General features: G+C 47.5%; 1 protein-coding gene and 1 long non-coding RNA gene across 3 annotated transcripts in view; one reads left to right on the forward strand and one right to left on the reverse strand.

The window, feature by feature from the left end:
• The window catches only part of LOC144817980 (uncharacterized), a 347207-nt gene that overhangs the window by 289662 nt on the left and 42489 nt on the right, over nt 1-15056 (forward strand). The gene's annotated exons all lie outside the window — the stretch shown is intronic.
• Nucleotides 1-15056, reverse strand: part of NUP155 (nucleoporin 155) — an 898957-nt gene that overhangs the window by 190620 nt on the left and 693281 nt on the right. For both annotated transcript variants that reach the window (XM_078674974.1, XM_078674975.1), the window contains one exon: nt 10121-10231. In XM_078674974.1, coding sequence (XP_078531100.1) covers nt 10121-10231 — 111 coding nt within the window. The remainder of the gene's footprint in view (nt 1-10120; nt 10232-15056) is intronic.

Consider the following 15056-nt stretch of genomic DNA (forward strand, 5'->3'; position numbering starts at 1 on the left):
TGCTAACCGCTCCGCAAGGATTTTGGCATAGATTTTGTAATCCAAATTCAACATAGCCAGTGGGCGGTACGAGCCCAACTCTGTGAGGTCTTTGTCAGGCTTGGGGAGCGACACCAGAAAGGCCTCTCCCAAAGACAGCGGGAGCCTATCCTCATCAATCGCTGTGTTGTATAGTTGGAGAAGCCAGGGCGACAGAACCTCCCTGTTGGCCTTATAATACTCAGCTGGTAGGCTGTCCGGCCCCGGGGATTTCCCTGTTGCCAGAGCCTGGATCGCTTCCCCTATCTCTTCCAGAGTGAGCGGGGAACAGAGTGTCTCGTTCTGCGCGTCGTTGGCTTTAGGCAATGCCGCCAGGTCTAAGAACTCCTCCAGCACGCGCCTGGAGCCAGTGCTGTGTATATGCAATTGTAATGTGCCGTCATCGCCTGGTGAATTTCGCGCTGCGTGTAGACCAGTTCCCCTCCCCCAGCCCGCATGGCTCCCACCCACGCTCCCCGGTCCGATCTCTGCACCAGCCAAGCCAGTAACCTCCCAGCCCTGTCTGGCCTCGCATGCGTCCTGGCTGTGTGTGCCGCATAGTTATAGCACCTTAACCGTTCCATTAAGGCCGCATGGTACCTTCTCAGCTCCTCCAGCTTGTTCGAGTGCCTACCAGCACCCTCGCCCTCCCTCTCATATCGCAGGAGTTCTGACTACAGTCTGGTCAGGGAATCGGACACCGTATTGCGGATGTTCCAGGAGGCGCCAATGCAGTGTCCCCTGATGGCCACCTTATGCGCGTCCCATTCCAGTAATGGATCGGCTGTCGTTCCCGCATTATCCTCAAAGTACGACAGTATGGCCGTACCCAACGAGGAACGAAACTCAGCATCCTCAAGGGTGGCCGGTTGCAGCCTCCACAGGGGTACTGGCGGCCGGTCCGCATCCCAACAAATCCGGAATAACAAAGGGTTATGGTCCGAGTGTGTCCTACCTAGGTACGTCGACTCGGCCAGGAGCGGAAGCATCGACTGGGAGCCCACTATACGGTCAAGGCGAACATGCAGGTCGTGGACCGCTGAATAATATGAGTATATTTTATCAGTGGGGTGTTGCACCCGCCAGAGGTCACGTACCTCCCAATGGGCCAGCCAGTCCTGCAGCGCCTGCGCATTGGACGCCACCGGTGCAGAGCGTAGGGGGGGAAAGGACCGATCTAGGTGTGTGTCCAATACCATATTAAAATCTCCACCTAACAGCCATGGGATTCCTGCGTATGGGTGGAGGGTACGATTCAGATTTTCCAGAAATGAATGTTGGCCTGTGTTGGGAGCATACAAGGAACCCAGTAGCACCACCTGCCCATTGAGTTTCCCCTTCACCAGAGAGTAGCTGCCCTCCTGGTCTATTTGCGCCTCCTCACATACAAACGGGACTCCGGCCCTCACCCAGACGAGTGCGCCGCGCGCATGCGCTGAATATTCTGTGCCATATATCTGGCCTCTCCATCTCCCTCGGAGCTTCCCGAGCTCTGCCCGGGACATGTGTGTCTCTTGCAGCAGCGCGACCCCTACCCCATGTCACTGCAGGTAAGAGAAAACAGAGTAACGGCGCGCTGGGGTGTGCATACCGCGGATGTTCCACGTTATGACATTAGTGTCTGCCATTGTCAGTGTCGCGCTGCCACCTTGTGTGGGTCAGGGGATGGGAAGGGCACCAGGCGCGGCCAGTGGGTCGGTGCTTAGGGGGTTCGTCTGTATGCCGCTGCTGCATCTCATAGCTAACAGTAAACAACAAAACATGAGGGGCGATTACCCAACGGGGCATTCGTCCAAACGAACAGTGTCTCGGTCCCTCAGAGGGTCGTGTTCTCAGCGCAGTGGTCGCGCAGTGGGTTGTGTGGTTAGCAATACAATGGTGTCACTCCCATGTGTAGGGCCTATGCATGCCTAAGAGGTGCTCAAGTATGGCCAGTGCAGTGTTCATGGGATGCACGTGTTAGCCCCCTCTACACTATTACTTGATCGTGCCTACGATGATGGCAGCTGCGCGCCCCCCCTGGAACCAGCTCCGTCTGTCCACCTGCTAGAGCATTCCCCTCCCGCCCCCAGACGCCGCCTTCCTCCCTATGTAGCGCCTGTGCCTCTGGGTCAGTGTCCTTCTCCGTCTGCTCCCAGCGTGGCAGCTGGACAAAGGATATGTTGTCGATGTTCAAATGTTTGTAAATAATGGGATTCTATCAATGTGAGTGGTGTCAAATGTTGACAGGTGATGTTTTCCCGTTCCGTCAGCAGGTGTTCTCACATGCTCACATCAGTAGGTCAGCTGTCTGCGGTGTCACCACCGGTAGGTTGGCATCTTCTGACAGAACTGTGGACGCCCCACTTACATCCCGGTCACTCATTTGTTGGGTTTCCAAATGGTCAGTGGCCTTGACCGCTCCCAGTGTCGCAACTGCCGCCAGTGCCTCCTACCGCTCCAGTCTCATTCTCTCTGGGCTTGGGTCGGCCTGACCCGGTTCCGCATTCTGTCTAGCCCCTCTCCTCCTTTTCCGTCTTCTGGACCTTTGCTCTTACCAGCCTCCCGCCTCTGGGCCCGCGGGCCTCGCCCCTGACCACTGTCCGGTCTCCTCCAGCCAGTCCCAAACGTCGGACGGGGCCTCAAAGAGGCGCGTGCCCTCCTTAGTGACCACTCGAAGGCGCGAGGGGAACAGCAGGGAGTAAGGCAAGTCCAATTCCCGGAGCTGCCGCTTCACAGCCATATACGTGCTCCTCCGTTTCTGGACTTTTGCAGTGAAGTCAGGAAAAAACATCACTCGGCTGTTGCCCACCTAGAGGTCCGTCAGTTTCCGGGTTTCGCGGAGTACCACGTCGCGATCCCGGTAATTAAGGAGCTTGAAGAGGAATGGGCGAGGCCGTGTCCCCGGGCGCTGTGCCTGTGCCGGTACTCTATGCGCTCTCTCTACTACAAAATGCGCGGACAATGTTCCAGGCGGTAGGATCTCCAGTAGCCACTGTTCCACATATTTCTCGGGATACTTCCCTTCCTCTCCCTCCGGTAGTCCGACCACCCTGACGTTGTTGGCGCGCCCTTCCGCGTCCTCAGCGTGATCTTCTAGCGCCTGGACCCTCCCCACCAGGTCTTGAAGCGCGGCTACGCACTACTGGCTGCATTTCTTGGACCGACAAACTACCCTATACATTTCGCAGAAATGTTAGGTCGTATCTTAAACAGGTCTGATACTAGTAGTATTGTACATGTATTTAAGACAGTTTTTTTGGGACCGTTAGCACATTTTGAAGCAGTCCTCGGCATATTTCCAAACTTCGTGCACTCTGTGTTCGGCGGCCTGCCTCTCATTTTGGGACTCTTAGCAGGAATACTATTTTTGTTTCTTCTGCTCCGATATGGCAAGTCCAGACACCAGCGACATCCAGATTACCTTAAAGAACTCTCCTGGCAATGAAGTATCGTGAGCGCATGATGCAGATTTTTGGCTTGGCTTATTTACGAGACAGGTTGACAGGTTGTCAGGCCGAACTGGCTTTCGGTATGAGGTACCTCTGCTGAAACCTCGCAAGGAATGGTAGCATTGTTGTTGATGGAGAGGTGGGGCATATACGCACAGAGAGTGCACTGTTGCCCTTCTCTCTTTGAAGCACTCCAGAGCAGACACGACCGCAGCCAGGTGTGGTGACGAATGGCGACACTAATGCCAATGGCACTCCTGATGGAATCAGAATTGTGACTTTGCCAGCGACGAGTCTGTCCTGTATGGCTTGGGTTAGGACAGGGCGAAGGACTTCCAGGACACCTGAGAGGACTTGAGCTACTTAATCCCAGAGAGCGAGGGTATAGAGGCCCAGCAGGCATCTACCACTGACTGGTGAGAGCCTGAACAACCAAGCTCTCAGGAGAGGGGTCCTGAAACAAAAAGGCAAGGTTGCCAGGGACATTTTGGTTGCGCCACAATTTAGCGATTGACTGTGGGACTAGAGCAACATTTGACCCAGGTCCCTAGGTAGGGATCAGTGAATGGCTCATTGAAAGAAAGTAGAGGCTCAGCAGTGGTTTTCCCTGGCAGGAGTACTTCAGTCAGAATATTGGTTTTGACCTCTAAGGTGGCAACTGTGGCCCGCCTCTGCATTACCACCGCAAAAGAAGCACTTTCTTCAGTGGCAGGACTTGCGGGTGAGAGAAGGCCAGAATCGGGAGAGGTGTAAAGACCATTGGCATGTTGGAGATCACTTTTCTTAATGATAGGGTAGGCCAATTTCATGTGCTGCATCAACCATCATCGAAATCCTTCCCAAACAATTAATATAGCGTAAGAGATATACCGTGTAAAACGAGTCGCTTAGTAGGTCAAATGGAGATGCAGTGGTTCGGTGGAAACTTACCACCACCGTGGTCGGAGCAGCTAAAACTCGGGAGTCAGAAAGCAAAATGGGCATGTCTTCCTCCGGCGATGATGAAGTCGACTTCAACACTTCGGGAACCAACATGGATGGTGGAGGCAGAATCCTGTGGAAGCTGGGGAGTCCAAGTGATAGGTTTGGATAGTACTATTGGCACTGAGGTCAAACCCAACAAAGGAATCCAAGATGGAGGGCCTCTCAAGTCCTGGAGCCTGCAGGCACATGAAAGAGAAGAGAAGGGGCTTAGCCTCACGGAACTCCTCGACCTTGCACTGTGTTACAGAGCACCCTGACACTCTTGTTGTGCTGGTACAAGTTGCGAGATGGGCTCCGGCATAGACTGACTTCGGGAGAGAGATTGAGAGGCATAGCAACACCCTTGGCCCTTCTCAGGAGTATGAGAGTGGCAGGAAGGGGGAGAGCACAGTTTGGATGTTTTATTTTTTTCTTCAACTTACCCTAAGGTTTAGAGTGTGATGATGATTGACCTCGGGTCAGACTTCTGGACAGGGAATGAGACCAAGACTAACCCCTGGACTTAGCCCGGTCAATATATCGAGTCTTGGGGTGCTTGGCGGTGTAGTCTCGCCTCGAGGTCCCATATGGATTTAGAGTTCATAGACATGCAGTCACAGCAGACCTTGAAGATGTGGTTCGATCCCAGACATCACAGGCAAAAGTGATAAGGATCTGTCACAGACACTTGCATGAAACAGTAGTTATGAGGTTTAAACCCTGCCTTCTTGACAATTCCCTTGCACACTAAAATGTTTAAGGTCAAAGGGTCTCAAAGAGACGAGAGGTAGTTTCTGGTCCACGCTAAAAGAAAGGAACTGGATGGAGGCAGCGTGCAGGAGTGGCACCTGTATAGGGTCCATATGTCATTTCCATAGTGGAATGGCATCAGGGCGCATCAGGATCAACTGAGATCGGTTCCTCAAGACGAGATCAGGAGTAATAAGAATAATAATAAAACACTTATAAAGCGCCTGGCTGCACAAACTGTGTGTCCCCGCGCTAACTGCTTATCAATCAACCCAAAAGGAGGAGCCCAGGAGAGGGGGTTTATATCAGCTAATTATTTAGGAAAAAGGAGGGTTTTGAGTTTTGCCCTGAATATCCTTTCGGACGGTTCCATCCGCAATTGAAGGGGGAGACCATTCCAGTGCTTAGCCGCTAGAAAACGGAAGGATTTACCTCCCATTTTAGCTCTTTTGATGCGGGGAGTTTTGAATTGCATTGCTCCTGATGACCTTAGAGCTCTAATCGGTCGATGTATAGTCAGGAGACTTCCTAGGTACAGGGGGCCTCTGTTATGGGCTATCCTATGGGCATAGCAGAGACTTTTGAATATTATTCTTTCCTTGATAGGAAGCCAATGCAGTTTGATTAGGGCAGATTTTATGGGAGTTTTTCTCGAAAGACCTAACACCAGTCGAGCAGCCGTATTTTGAATACATTGGAGCTGGTGAAGGCCTTTGTGATTGAGGCCTATTAAAAGGGCATTTCCATAGTCCAAATGCGGCGTTATTAAGGCATGGACTATAGTTTTTCTAGCTCCTATAGGAATCAAGTCAATAATTTTCCGGAGAATTTTGAGTGTGCCAGTGCACTTTCCTATGGTTCTGTTCACTTGGGATTTGCCCGACAGATCCGAATCTATCATGACCCCCAAGTTTTTTACCACTTTAGCGGGGGTTGGGAGTTTTCCCAGTTCACAGGGCCACCATGCATCAAACCACACTGATGTTTCCTTCCCCACCACCAATACCTCGGTCTTCTCTCCATTAAGGCGTAGACAGTTGTCGTCCATCCAGGTGGCTACTGCCGTCATACAGTTTGAAAAATTAGTGGCATGTTCCTTGCAGTCCGGTGTGATTTTAAACATGAGTTGAGTATCATCAGCATAGCTAACAATGCCCACCCCAAAATTCCTTACTATGTCAGCCAGGGGTTCCATGTAGATGTTGAACAAGGTAGGGCTCAAACTTGAGCCCTGTGGAACCCCATGGCTGACACTGCGAGGAGATGATCTGAAGGGTGGGCATTGTAGTTGGAATGATCTCTTGGTTAGGAAAGATCTAAGCCAAGCAAGTGCTGGACCTCTCACTCCTAATTTTGATAGACGAGATAGCAGCTTTGTGTGCAGCACAGTATCGAATGCTGCACTAAGGTCCAGCATGACCAATGCTGCAGTCTCGCCCTCATCCACCATCATTCGAATACATTCCGTAGAGTACAGGACTGCCGACTCAGTGGAATATCCCGGTCTAAATCCTGATTGAGAGGGGTGGAGTAAGTTCTCTTTTTCTACAAAGTCCATGAGTTGTTTATTTACTACTTTTTCTATGATTTTAGCGCAATATGGAAGAAGTGATATGGGCCTTAAATTATTAAGCTGTGAAATGGGGATGTTGGGTTTTTTTTTTAGCGGTATCACTTGCGCTAATTTCCAAGCTTCCGGAACGAAACATTCCTGGAAGGATAAGGAGATCATATAGCTAATGTAGTCAATGAGAGTGTTTTCCATGATGTCCTTACTTTTATCGTACGGACATACATCCCTAGGAGATCCAGAATGTATACTTTTCGTAACATTAAGTAGATCCTTTTTATCTGGCGTGAAAAACATAGACAATGTCGGATTTTGAGTGATGGGAGTTGTTATGTCTGCATCATCCACCACGTCAAGGGTTTTGGGGAAGGTAGCATGGATTTTCTCCACCTTTTCCACAAAAAAGTCCGCGATTTGTTCGCATATTTCAGTGGAATAAGTATCCAGAGTCTCTAGACGGGCCGAGTTAGTCAGTTCTTTATAAATCTGGAATAATTCCTTAGTAGGATGGGCAGCTTCCTCAATTCTAGTGTTGAAAAAGATGCTTTTTTCATCACGAACCATTTTTTGATATATTTTTAGTTCGGTTCTATACTTCAGTTTGAGGTCCGGTGCATAGCTCTTTCTCCAACTACGCTCAATTGATTTACATTGGGCTTTCGCAAGTCGGAGCTTCTCCGAAAACCAGGGCTCTGATTTAGCACGTCTGGTAGGGGGTTTAGTAGTCCAGGGGGCTATTTTATCTAGAGCATTTTCTAACCAATGCTCGTAGTTGTTCCATACCTCATCAAGTGAGTTCCCTCCAATCGGAGGATGATCATCTAGAAAGCTTTTAAACAGGGCCGGAGTAAACTTTTTCCAGTTACGGCGCTTAAACAAATGGACATTAATAGGCGGGCTTTTTTTTTGATTGGTTAAAATCTCACATGTTACCAAAAAATGGTCGGACCACAATAACGGGGTCGGGGGAAAAGGGGCCACAATTCCCTCCCAATTAACAAAAATCGGGTCAAGTAAGTGCCCATGTTGGTGGGTGGGATTGGGGGACATAAGTCTTAATCCTAATGAGCTGAGAGCGGTTTTTAATGAGCATGCTTCTTTTGCATTCTGGTCTTCAAAATGAAGATTTAAATCTCCCAAAATCATAAGATTTTTATGTCTTATTGCTAGCTGGGTGGCAACGTCTATGAGATGTTTACAGAAAGATCCTATGGGGCCGGGTGGTCGATAAATAAGTAGGCCTGTGATAGTGGTGATAGAGTCTAATTTAATAGAAAAAAAGCCACATTCACTATTAGAGATGGCCAGATTAGTGAAAGTACATTCTAGGTTTTTTTGAAAAATGAGTGCGAGTCCACCACCACGTTGGTGTGTCTGCCTGTCTATTCTAAGAAGAGTAAAGTCATCAGGTATAGCTTCTAGAATGTCAGGGAGTGAGGCTTCTTCCAGCCATGTTTCTGTGAGAAACATTGTGTCGAAGGCGTTGTTTTCCAACAAGTCATAAATTTCCATTTTGTGCTTTACCATTGACCTGCAATTAAGTAATGACATCTTACGTGTAGCTGTCAATTTTGGGGTTACATTAGGGGAAGGAAGTATAGTAGTACATATAGAGCAAGACCTGGGCAATTCTTCAGGGTCCATGGTATGTAGGCAGGACTGATTATGTTTCTTACCAAGTTTAAGAAGGGCCGATTTGGAGTAGTGGATCTTGTGATTGTTCACTGTCCGGGCTGTGTCAGATGTGGGTTTTATAGAGTCCTGGAGTCCTGCCCCGCGTCCCGGCCGTTCGCGGACGGGCGCAGACGGGCAGGACTCTGGCTTGACTCCGGCGCGCGATCGGCGGCCCGCAATGCGCGTCCGCTGCGCGGAGCCATTGACGTATGAATTTATGCTGTCTGACGAGCGCCGAGCGCCGTGCAGAGCGAGCCCTCACTAAGATGGCCGCTATCTTTGCTTAGATGGCTGTATAGATACCCGCAGATGCCGGCCCGTAATTCGGCCACACCTAAAGGGCAAGACAAGTAATCTGCCTTTTGACCAAGGTAACAGGTTAATTAGTCAATCACCTTAGCCAAGTCAAGCGCTCTAGTACTCAGCGCGCTAACAATTAAATTGTAAGGGGGGAGGGAAAGGACACAAGGGAGACAGCAGCACGAGTTAAAAGGTAGTGAGATCGACTGGCACCTGAATGCCTTTGCTACTTCTCTTTAGATAAGAGTGGTGGGTTGTGGTCGTGCCCTTTTTCGCCGTCTTCTGTTTCCACTTCGATTTGGACCTTCAACTTGTAAGATGACCTCAACCTGTTGTGAGATATGCCTCAAGAACAAACACAGTTCTGAACCCACTACTTACAGCGAGACTTGTATGGCCACTTTGGATGTTTGGCGATGTAGAGCTTCGCTTCACACCCCGACCGATTTGTGCATGAGGGCACCCTCCTCACAGAACTTGGGAGTCAAGCCTGGTTCCCAAACACCAGAGGCACACCTTGTGCGGGTTCATCACCAATATCTGCTAATGACAGTCACAGCATGGTTTGAAACCTGTAGCTTTAGGTGAGGATATTGTTCCCTTGCACACTGTAATTCAATTTGAAAGTTAGTCAAACCGAAAACAAAGAGAGCACAGCTCCCGATCCGTGTTCAAAGAGGCGGAAAGAAAATAATGGACATTGGCGCGCCTGCACGTACATGTGGCTCCGCTCCATTACTTCTGAGGCAGACTAAAGTCAGCACGGAGCCACACGACGAACAATTGGTGACATGCGATAACAGCACGGTGAATATTTCTGAATCCAGTCCGGTGCGGGGGAATATTCTAAAGCTGAAGAATGCGCGGTTAGAAATATCCATCTTAGGATCTGATGAAAACAAGTAATAAATGAATTATGTATTTTTTACGTTTACCCTGGTTTATCTAATGGTTTCTATAAAACGCCCTATTTCCAGCATCACCCTAACTATGAAGGATAATATTGATTTTTAAGTTAGAAGACCCGTAAAGTGTTTACTGATTTCATTAATGCTTCTAATGACCAAACTATTTGATTAATTCAAGATTGGTTTACTGTGAATGTTTCTTAAATGTACTTTTGCTTTATTCATAAAAGGAAGTGCTGTATTGTGAATCGTTTTGAAATGGTCCTTCGATTCATTTTTAGGATCAATCGCAAAATAGTTGGCATACCAAAAGGATTTGTGGATACAGGTTTTAGAGAGGCACTGGGTATATAAATGTATTGATTGTTTGCTTTTAAATGTTTGTTTGTTTTTATATGTTCTTTTATGCTATGTAAATGAAGCGAAATAAAGAGATTTGACTTAGTCAAAATATGCTAAAATTAAAGACTGAACAGTTACAATTCTATTGTGTTTCAGTTACTTACCGAGAGGAAAATAGCGAGGCGTGCCGGCAAAGATCTTTCCAAGTAATACCATCTTGCCATTCAATGCTTGCATTCGATCGGCTGAGCTCATTGCTAGACTGTCACACATCTCTGAAAGAACCATTTAAGAATGTTATCATGTAGGATATAAACTATAACATCAGACTTCTGTGCATTATATGGTCTATGTAGATACACTGCTTGTCTTAATCACATTATCTGACTACAAGCAATGGGAAACATAACTTGACCATAAAATGTAACTCCTTTTTAAGACGTGCATTTCTCATTCCTCCCCTGAGCCAGAAGACAAGGGCAAAGGCATGTTACCTCATGACATGCCGACACTGAAATATTATCTACAACCTGTAACACGGAGGACGAGTGGGTTTCAGATGCTGGACCAGAGAGCTTGTTCAGTGGACTAGAAACAGATGCAATCTACTACTTACATTTATGGTCTAGGAAATTCAGTGCACAGTGAGGAATAGATGAACACCTCAAGGAAAGAAACGGGAAGGTATGCTAAGGCTCGAAGAGAGCAAGCCAGAAGCCATTTCCAAGCAGGACCTTCCTTTCAGTCCTCTTATAAGTGTTGATCTTTTCCTCCCTACAACCACTGAACACATTTTGCTACCACATAGCTATGTTTCATAACCTGTTTTTGTGCATGTGACCATTTAGGGAGTCCCCTAGAATCTCTGATCCACAATCATTCATATGCTTTTTGGATGTTTTTCTCCTGAGGGAAAAGGTCTGTCATAGACAGCACTATTATCTCCAGATCCGTGTCCAAAAGTGAGGAAAGAAAGTAACTGATGTTAGCGCGCTGAGGTGGGCATACACAGGGGCCACGACTTCACATTGAACGCTAAAAAAGGCACAGGTGATGCAGAGCTGCACAAGACCAAGTAAAGCTGTAAAGCTTCCAGACGTAGTCTGGCACGTGGGGAAATTCACAAGGTGAAATCTATCAGAAACAACCCTTACAAGAATAACTGGAGCAGTTCACAACAATGGATATAGAAAACCCAGAACCAGACCAATTGCTAAGACAAAGAACACAGAACTCTAAGACCTGGAGCGCCACTCCTCCTGAATCCTATCCTTGCCCTGTAAAGTCTCTTATATTTTGATAAAATTCTCACCCACCTGATTGTGAGAAAAATCTGATTGAGAGTCTGCTTAATGGCAACTGCAGCCCACCCGGTTGCATCATATGCTATTGCAAAATGTAGTTATTCAAGAACAATCACCACAAATGCCGCAATCGAGAATACAATTGTGTGTACCAATACGTACCTTAGAGGCACCTGCCATCCAGTAGAACATTCTCTGTACCCAGCCTACGACAGAGGGAGGTCTATCGGGTGGGGAGAAAAGGATAAGGAGGGTGTAGCATTTATGGAAGTGGAACAACTAGAAATCTCAGCAATCTATTATCTGTAAACGGTGCTCAAGTTGGAGAACACACGCATCTACCCAGTGGGCAGGAGTCAGAGAGTGAGTTTGAGGTAGCAGATCAGGCCTAGGATGGCAGACAATCGAACTGCTGCTGTTGGTGTTGTTAGCTTCTCTTAAGTCAACCTGTACCTTGAATGGTGTAATACCTGATGAGGGTCTGGACTGGCTGGGAAGGCTGCTGCTGCCACAAAGGTAGTCCACTGGAGAAGCACTGGAATTGACAGTACTGATGGTGGAAATGCTTCATTAGGGAGGATAGCTACAGTAAGCATGAAGCGGCTTGACTTTTTAAAAATGTTTCACAGAGAAATCACCTTCCTTGCCATTGAAGAGCATGTCTATTAGTCTCCTGGAAAGCTCCTACAAAGAAAGTGGAGAGCATCCACGATCGTCAACGCAAAGTGACCAATGCTTCCATGGTCTCAGCCAGTGTCATCAAAATCCAGGCGGTACTTCAAAGTCTGCTTGGATGCACCCAAACCATCGCTGACCAGATCCATTAATGGATTCTCCAATGAGTGCCGGAAAGTCGATTACAGAACTTTTCACAAGTTCCCAGAAGGTGTGAGCATTTCAAACAAGAAAGCATGTGAAATTGGCAATGTAAAGAGCTGTGTTCCTTGAGGCAAAGCATTTTTCTACTCTTAAAGTCAATACTCTTCAACTAATTGGGTGAAGAGGTCACAGGGAAGGTGTTCAGACTAATTTGGCACATGAGGCCTGCACCACCCTAGAATCCAGTGACAGATGTCAGAACAGAAATTTGAGATCAGGAATGCAAAGGCCAACAGAGTTGTACAATTTGTATTTGGTCTACTAGGCCTATCAAGCATTTGCAATGCAATCTGTCTCGCCTTTGGGACCTTTATATGTATTTAGCTATGTAGCATATTAGCCTGGGTGCTGAAACATCTACTGTTCTATAACATGGAGGGAAGGTAAGCATCAAACTGTGTGACATGCCAGGTACGGGAACACATGTAGAGAAATATTGGCTTTCAGCGGGAAATGGTATAGTCCAAGCTAATTTTTTTAATATAAAATCAGGGTCTTCGGTGGTCATATCGCTGAAAATACAAGATTTGAAAAAAATATTATTGTCTACGGGTGCTCGTGGAAGACAATTTCTATGGACTGGAATCTAGAGAATGCTAAAGTGATTCTGGTATTTTACTGACCTCTGCTGTTTGTTTTCTATCAAGTCAGTTAAATAGAGCCAGTTGAACTGAAAAAAAGTCCCTAAGCAGAAGCATTCAAGTACTAGGGCTGATCTCCAGAGCCCACAAAGTACATACACATACAAGTATATACTATAGTGTATAAGTATATACTAAAGTATATACAAGAGGTCTTGAATGCTCGACCTAATAAGTATATACTAAAGTATATACAAGAGGTCTCGAATGCTCGACCTAAAAAAGGGATTCACTCAGGCAGTCACAACTGGCTGCAACAGCATTGCATCACTTTGTGCAGCAGCAAAAGTTCTGAAACCGCAGAGAATGTTCTCAGGATTTCGCACAGAAAGCTGTCTTTGCCTCCACAGTGGGTAAGGGCAATTCTGTTGCTTGTGCTGCTTTCCCCATCACAGAGGCCAAAGAAAAGAATTCTTCCAAAGAAGGTCTAGATGGGTGAGGAATTTCTTCGGCTAGGGTTGTATCAAGGTCACCAGCAATTTACAGCTCTATGTACAGTTCAGAGTCTGTATTTTAAGAGAGGAGGAGATTGTCTACATCCAAGTTATCTTGCTCTACATGCTAAAAATCTCCACTTTACATCTCCAGGATACCGGCATCTGATCTGGGCCATAGGTAGGTGCTCTGCAAGAGAGACATCATATCAACTTGAAAAAACATTTTCTTTTACCAATTTTGGAGATTGAAGCAATGCCAAAATCTGCTCAGAGGGCTGAGAATATGACAATGTCCTAGATGGTGTCAAAGACACAAGGATTATCCACATGATAGGCAGGGGAAGGCCGGAACCCATGAAGGCATGGAGCTGGGTGGCGTTGGGGTCAGGCCCACTGCAGTTACTAAACTCCCAGGCATATGCCGACCCTTGGAAACTGGCCCAGGTGATAGAGGTCACCCACGAAAAATGATCAACATTTCCTTCCGAAAGGATCTGGCAAAGACTTGACAACACCTTCGACAAGATTGAAATTTGAGACATTTTACCTATTTGCCGTCATTCTGTATAGGAATTTTCTTGGTGAAACCAGAGAATTCTGGATCCACATTGAAGAGGGGCAGAGAACAAGTTGCATACCTTCAGTAATGCTCTTTCTGGTGGAAACTAATTGCAGATTCCTCATCTTGTGATTCTCACCTTGGTAACATAGGCAGGCGTCAGATTGCATCAGGAAACTCAAAAAGCAGTGCTCTTGCGCGCCGCATAGATGGCATAGCGCAACCCCACATCAACTACATTGTGCTGTAGAAGTGATGAGTGGAGCCATATATAAGTACCACTTATGCATGATGTCAGTTTCTTTAGTAAGCTCGTCTACGTCCTCAGACGCAGAGACCATCAGCAAAATGGAAAACCGAGTGGGTAAATTGCTAAACTGAGAACTTTTCAGATAGGAAGAAGAGTATTCCAAAAAACGTGAAGGGCAGTGGGGAATCTGAAGTTGCACAAGTTACTTACCTTAGTAGTGATAGATTCCTTACCTTAGAATTACCTACAGGTGTCAGACTGGATCCGGAAAGTTTTCGTCAGCAGTACACCTGCGCATCGGTAGGCATCGTCATGTGGCTCCGAGTGCGTCGTTGGCGCCGGCATGACGCCGCTGGGGCTACTTAGACGCTCCCATGCATGCTGAAATCAGTTCTGTACGTGACTTTCTGCGCCAGGAACGCAAAGCCATGCAATAAACTGACCACTGGTGCCATGAAACTAGGGCCCTGAAAGGGATGACCGTAACCCTTGAAATCAGTTTGCAGAACAGGGAGGATGGGTGGGGCGGTAAGGAATCTATCACTACTAATGTTTCTAGCAGATATATTATTACCGAAGGTAAGTAACTTGTGCATCTGAAAGAAACACATAGGGTCTGCAAACCAAGATCACACCAGAAAGTTCTGAAGAACAGAGATGCCAAAGAAACCTTCTCTCCGGACTTGGCTGTCCAGGCAATAATGCTTGGTAAACGTGTGCAGCAAGGCCCACGTAGCTGCCTGACAGATGTCATGCAAGGGTACTCCCCGTCCCAAAGCCGTAGTGGCTGCCGTCGCCCTGGTAGAATGGGCGCGCAGCCCCACCGGAGGCTCCCTTTTAGCCATAGAATAACAAGCCTAAATGTGCAGAACGACCCACCAAGAGATGGTCCGCTTGTGCACGACCCGACCTTTCTTGGCTCCCACGTAGCCAACAAAGAGCTGGTCATCCACCCAGAACTGTTGTGTGCGGTTGAGGTAGAATGAAAGCGCACATTTTGGGGCCAGACGGTGGAGCCTCTCTTCCTCTT

The sequence above is a fragment of the Lissotriton helveticus genome, chromosome 2_1 (genome assembly GCF_964261635.1).
Source record: "Lissotriton helveticus chromosome 2_1, aLisHel1.1, whole genome shotgun sequence".
Taxonomy (NCBI): domain Eukaryota; kingdom Metazoa; phylum Chordata; class Amphibia; order Caudata; family Salamandridae; genus Lissotriton; species Lissotriton helveticus.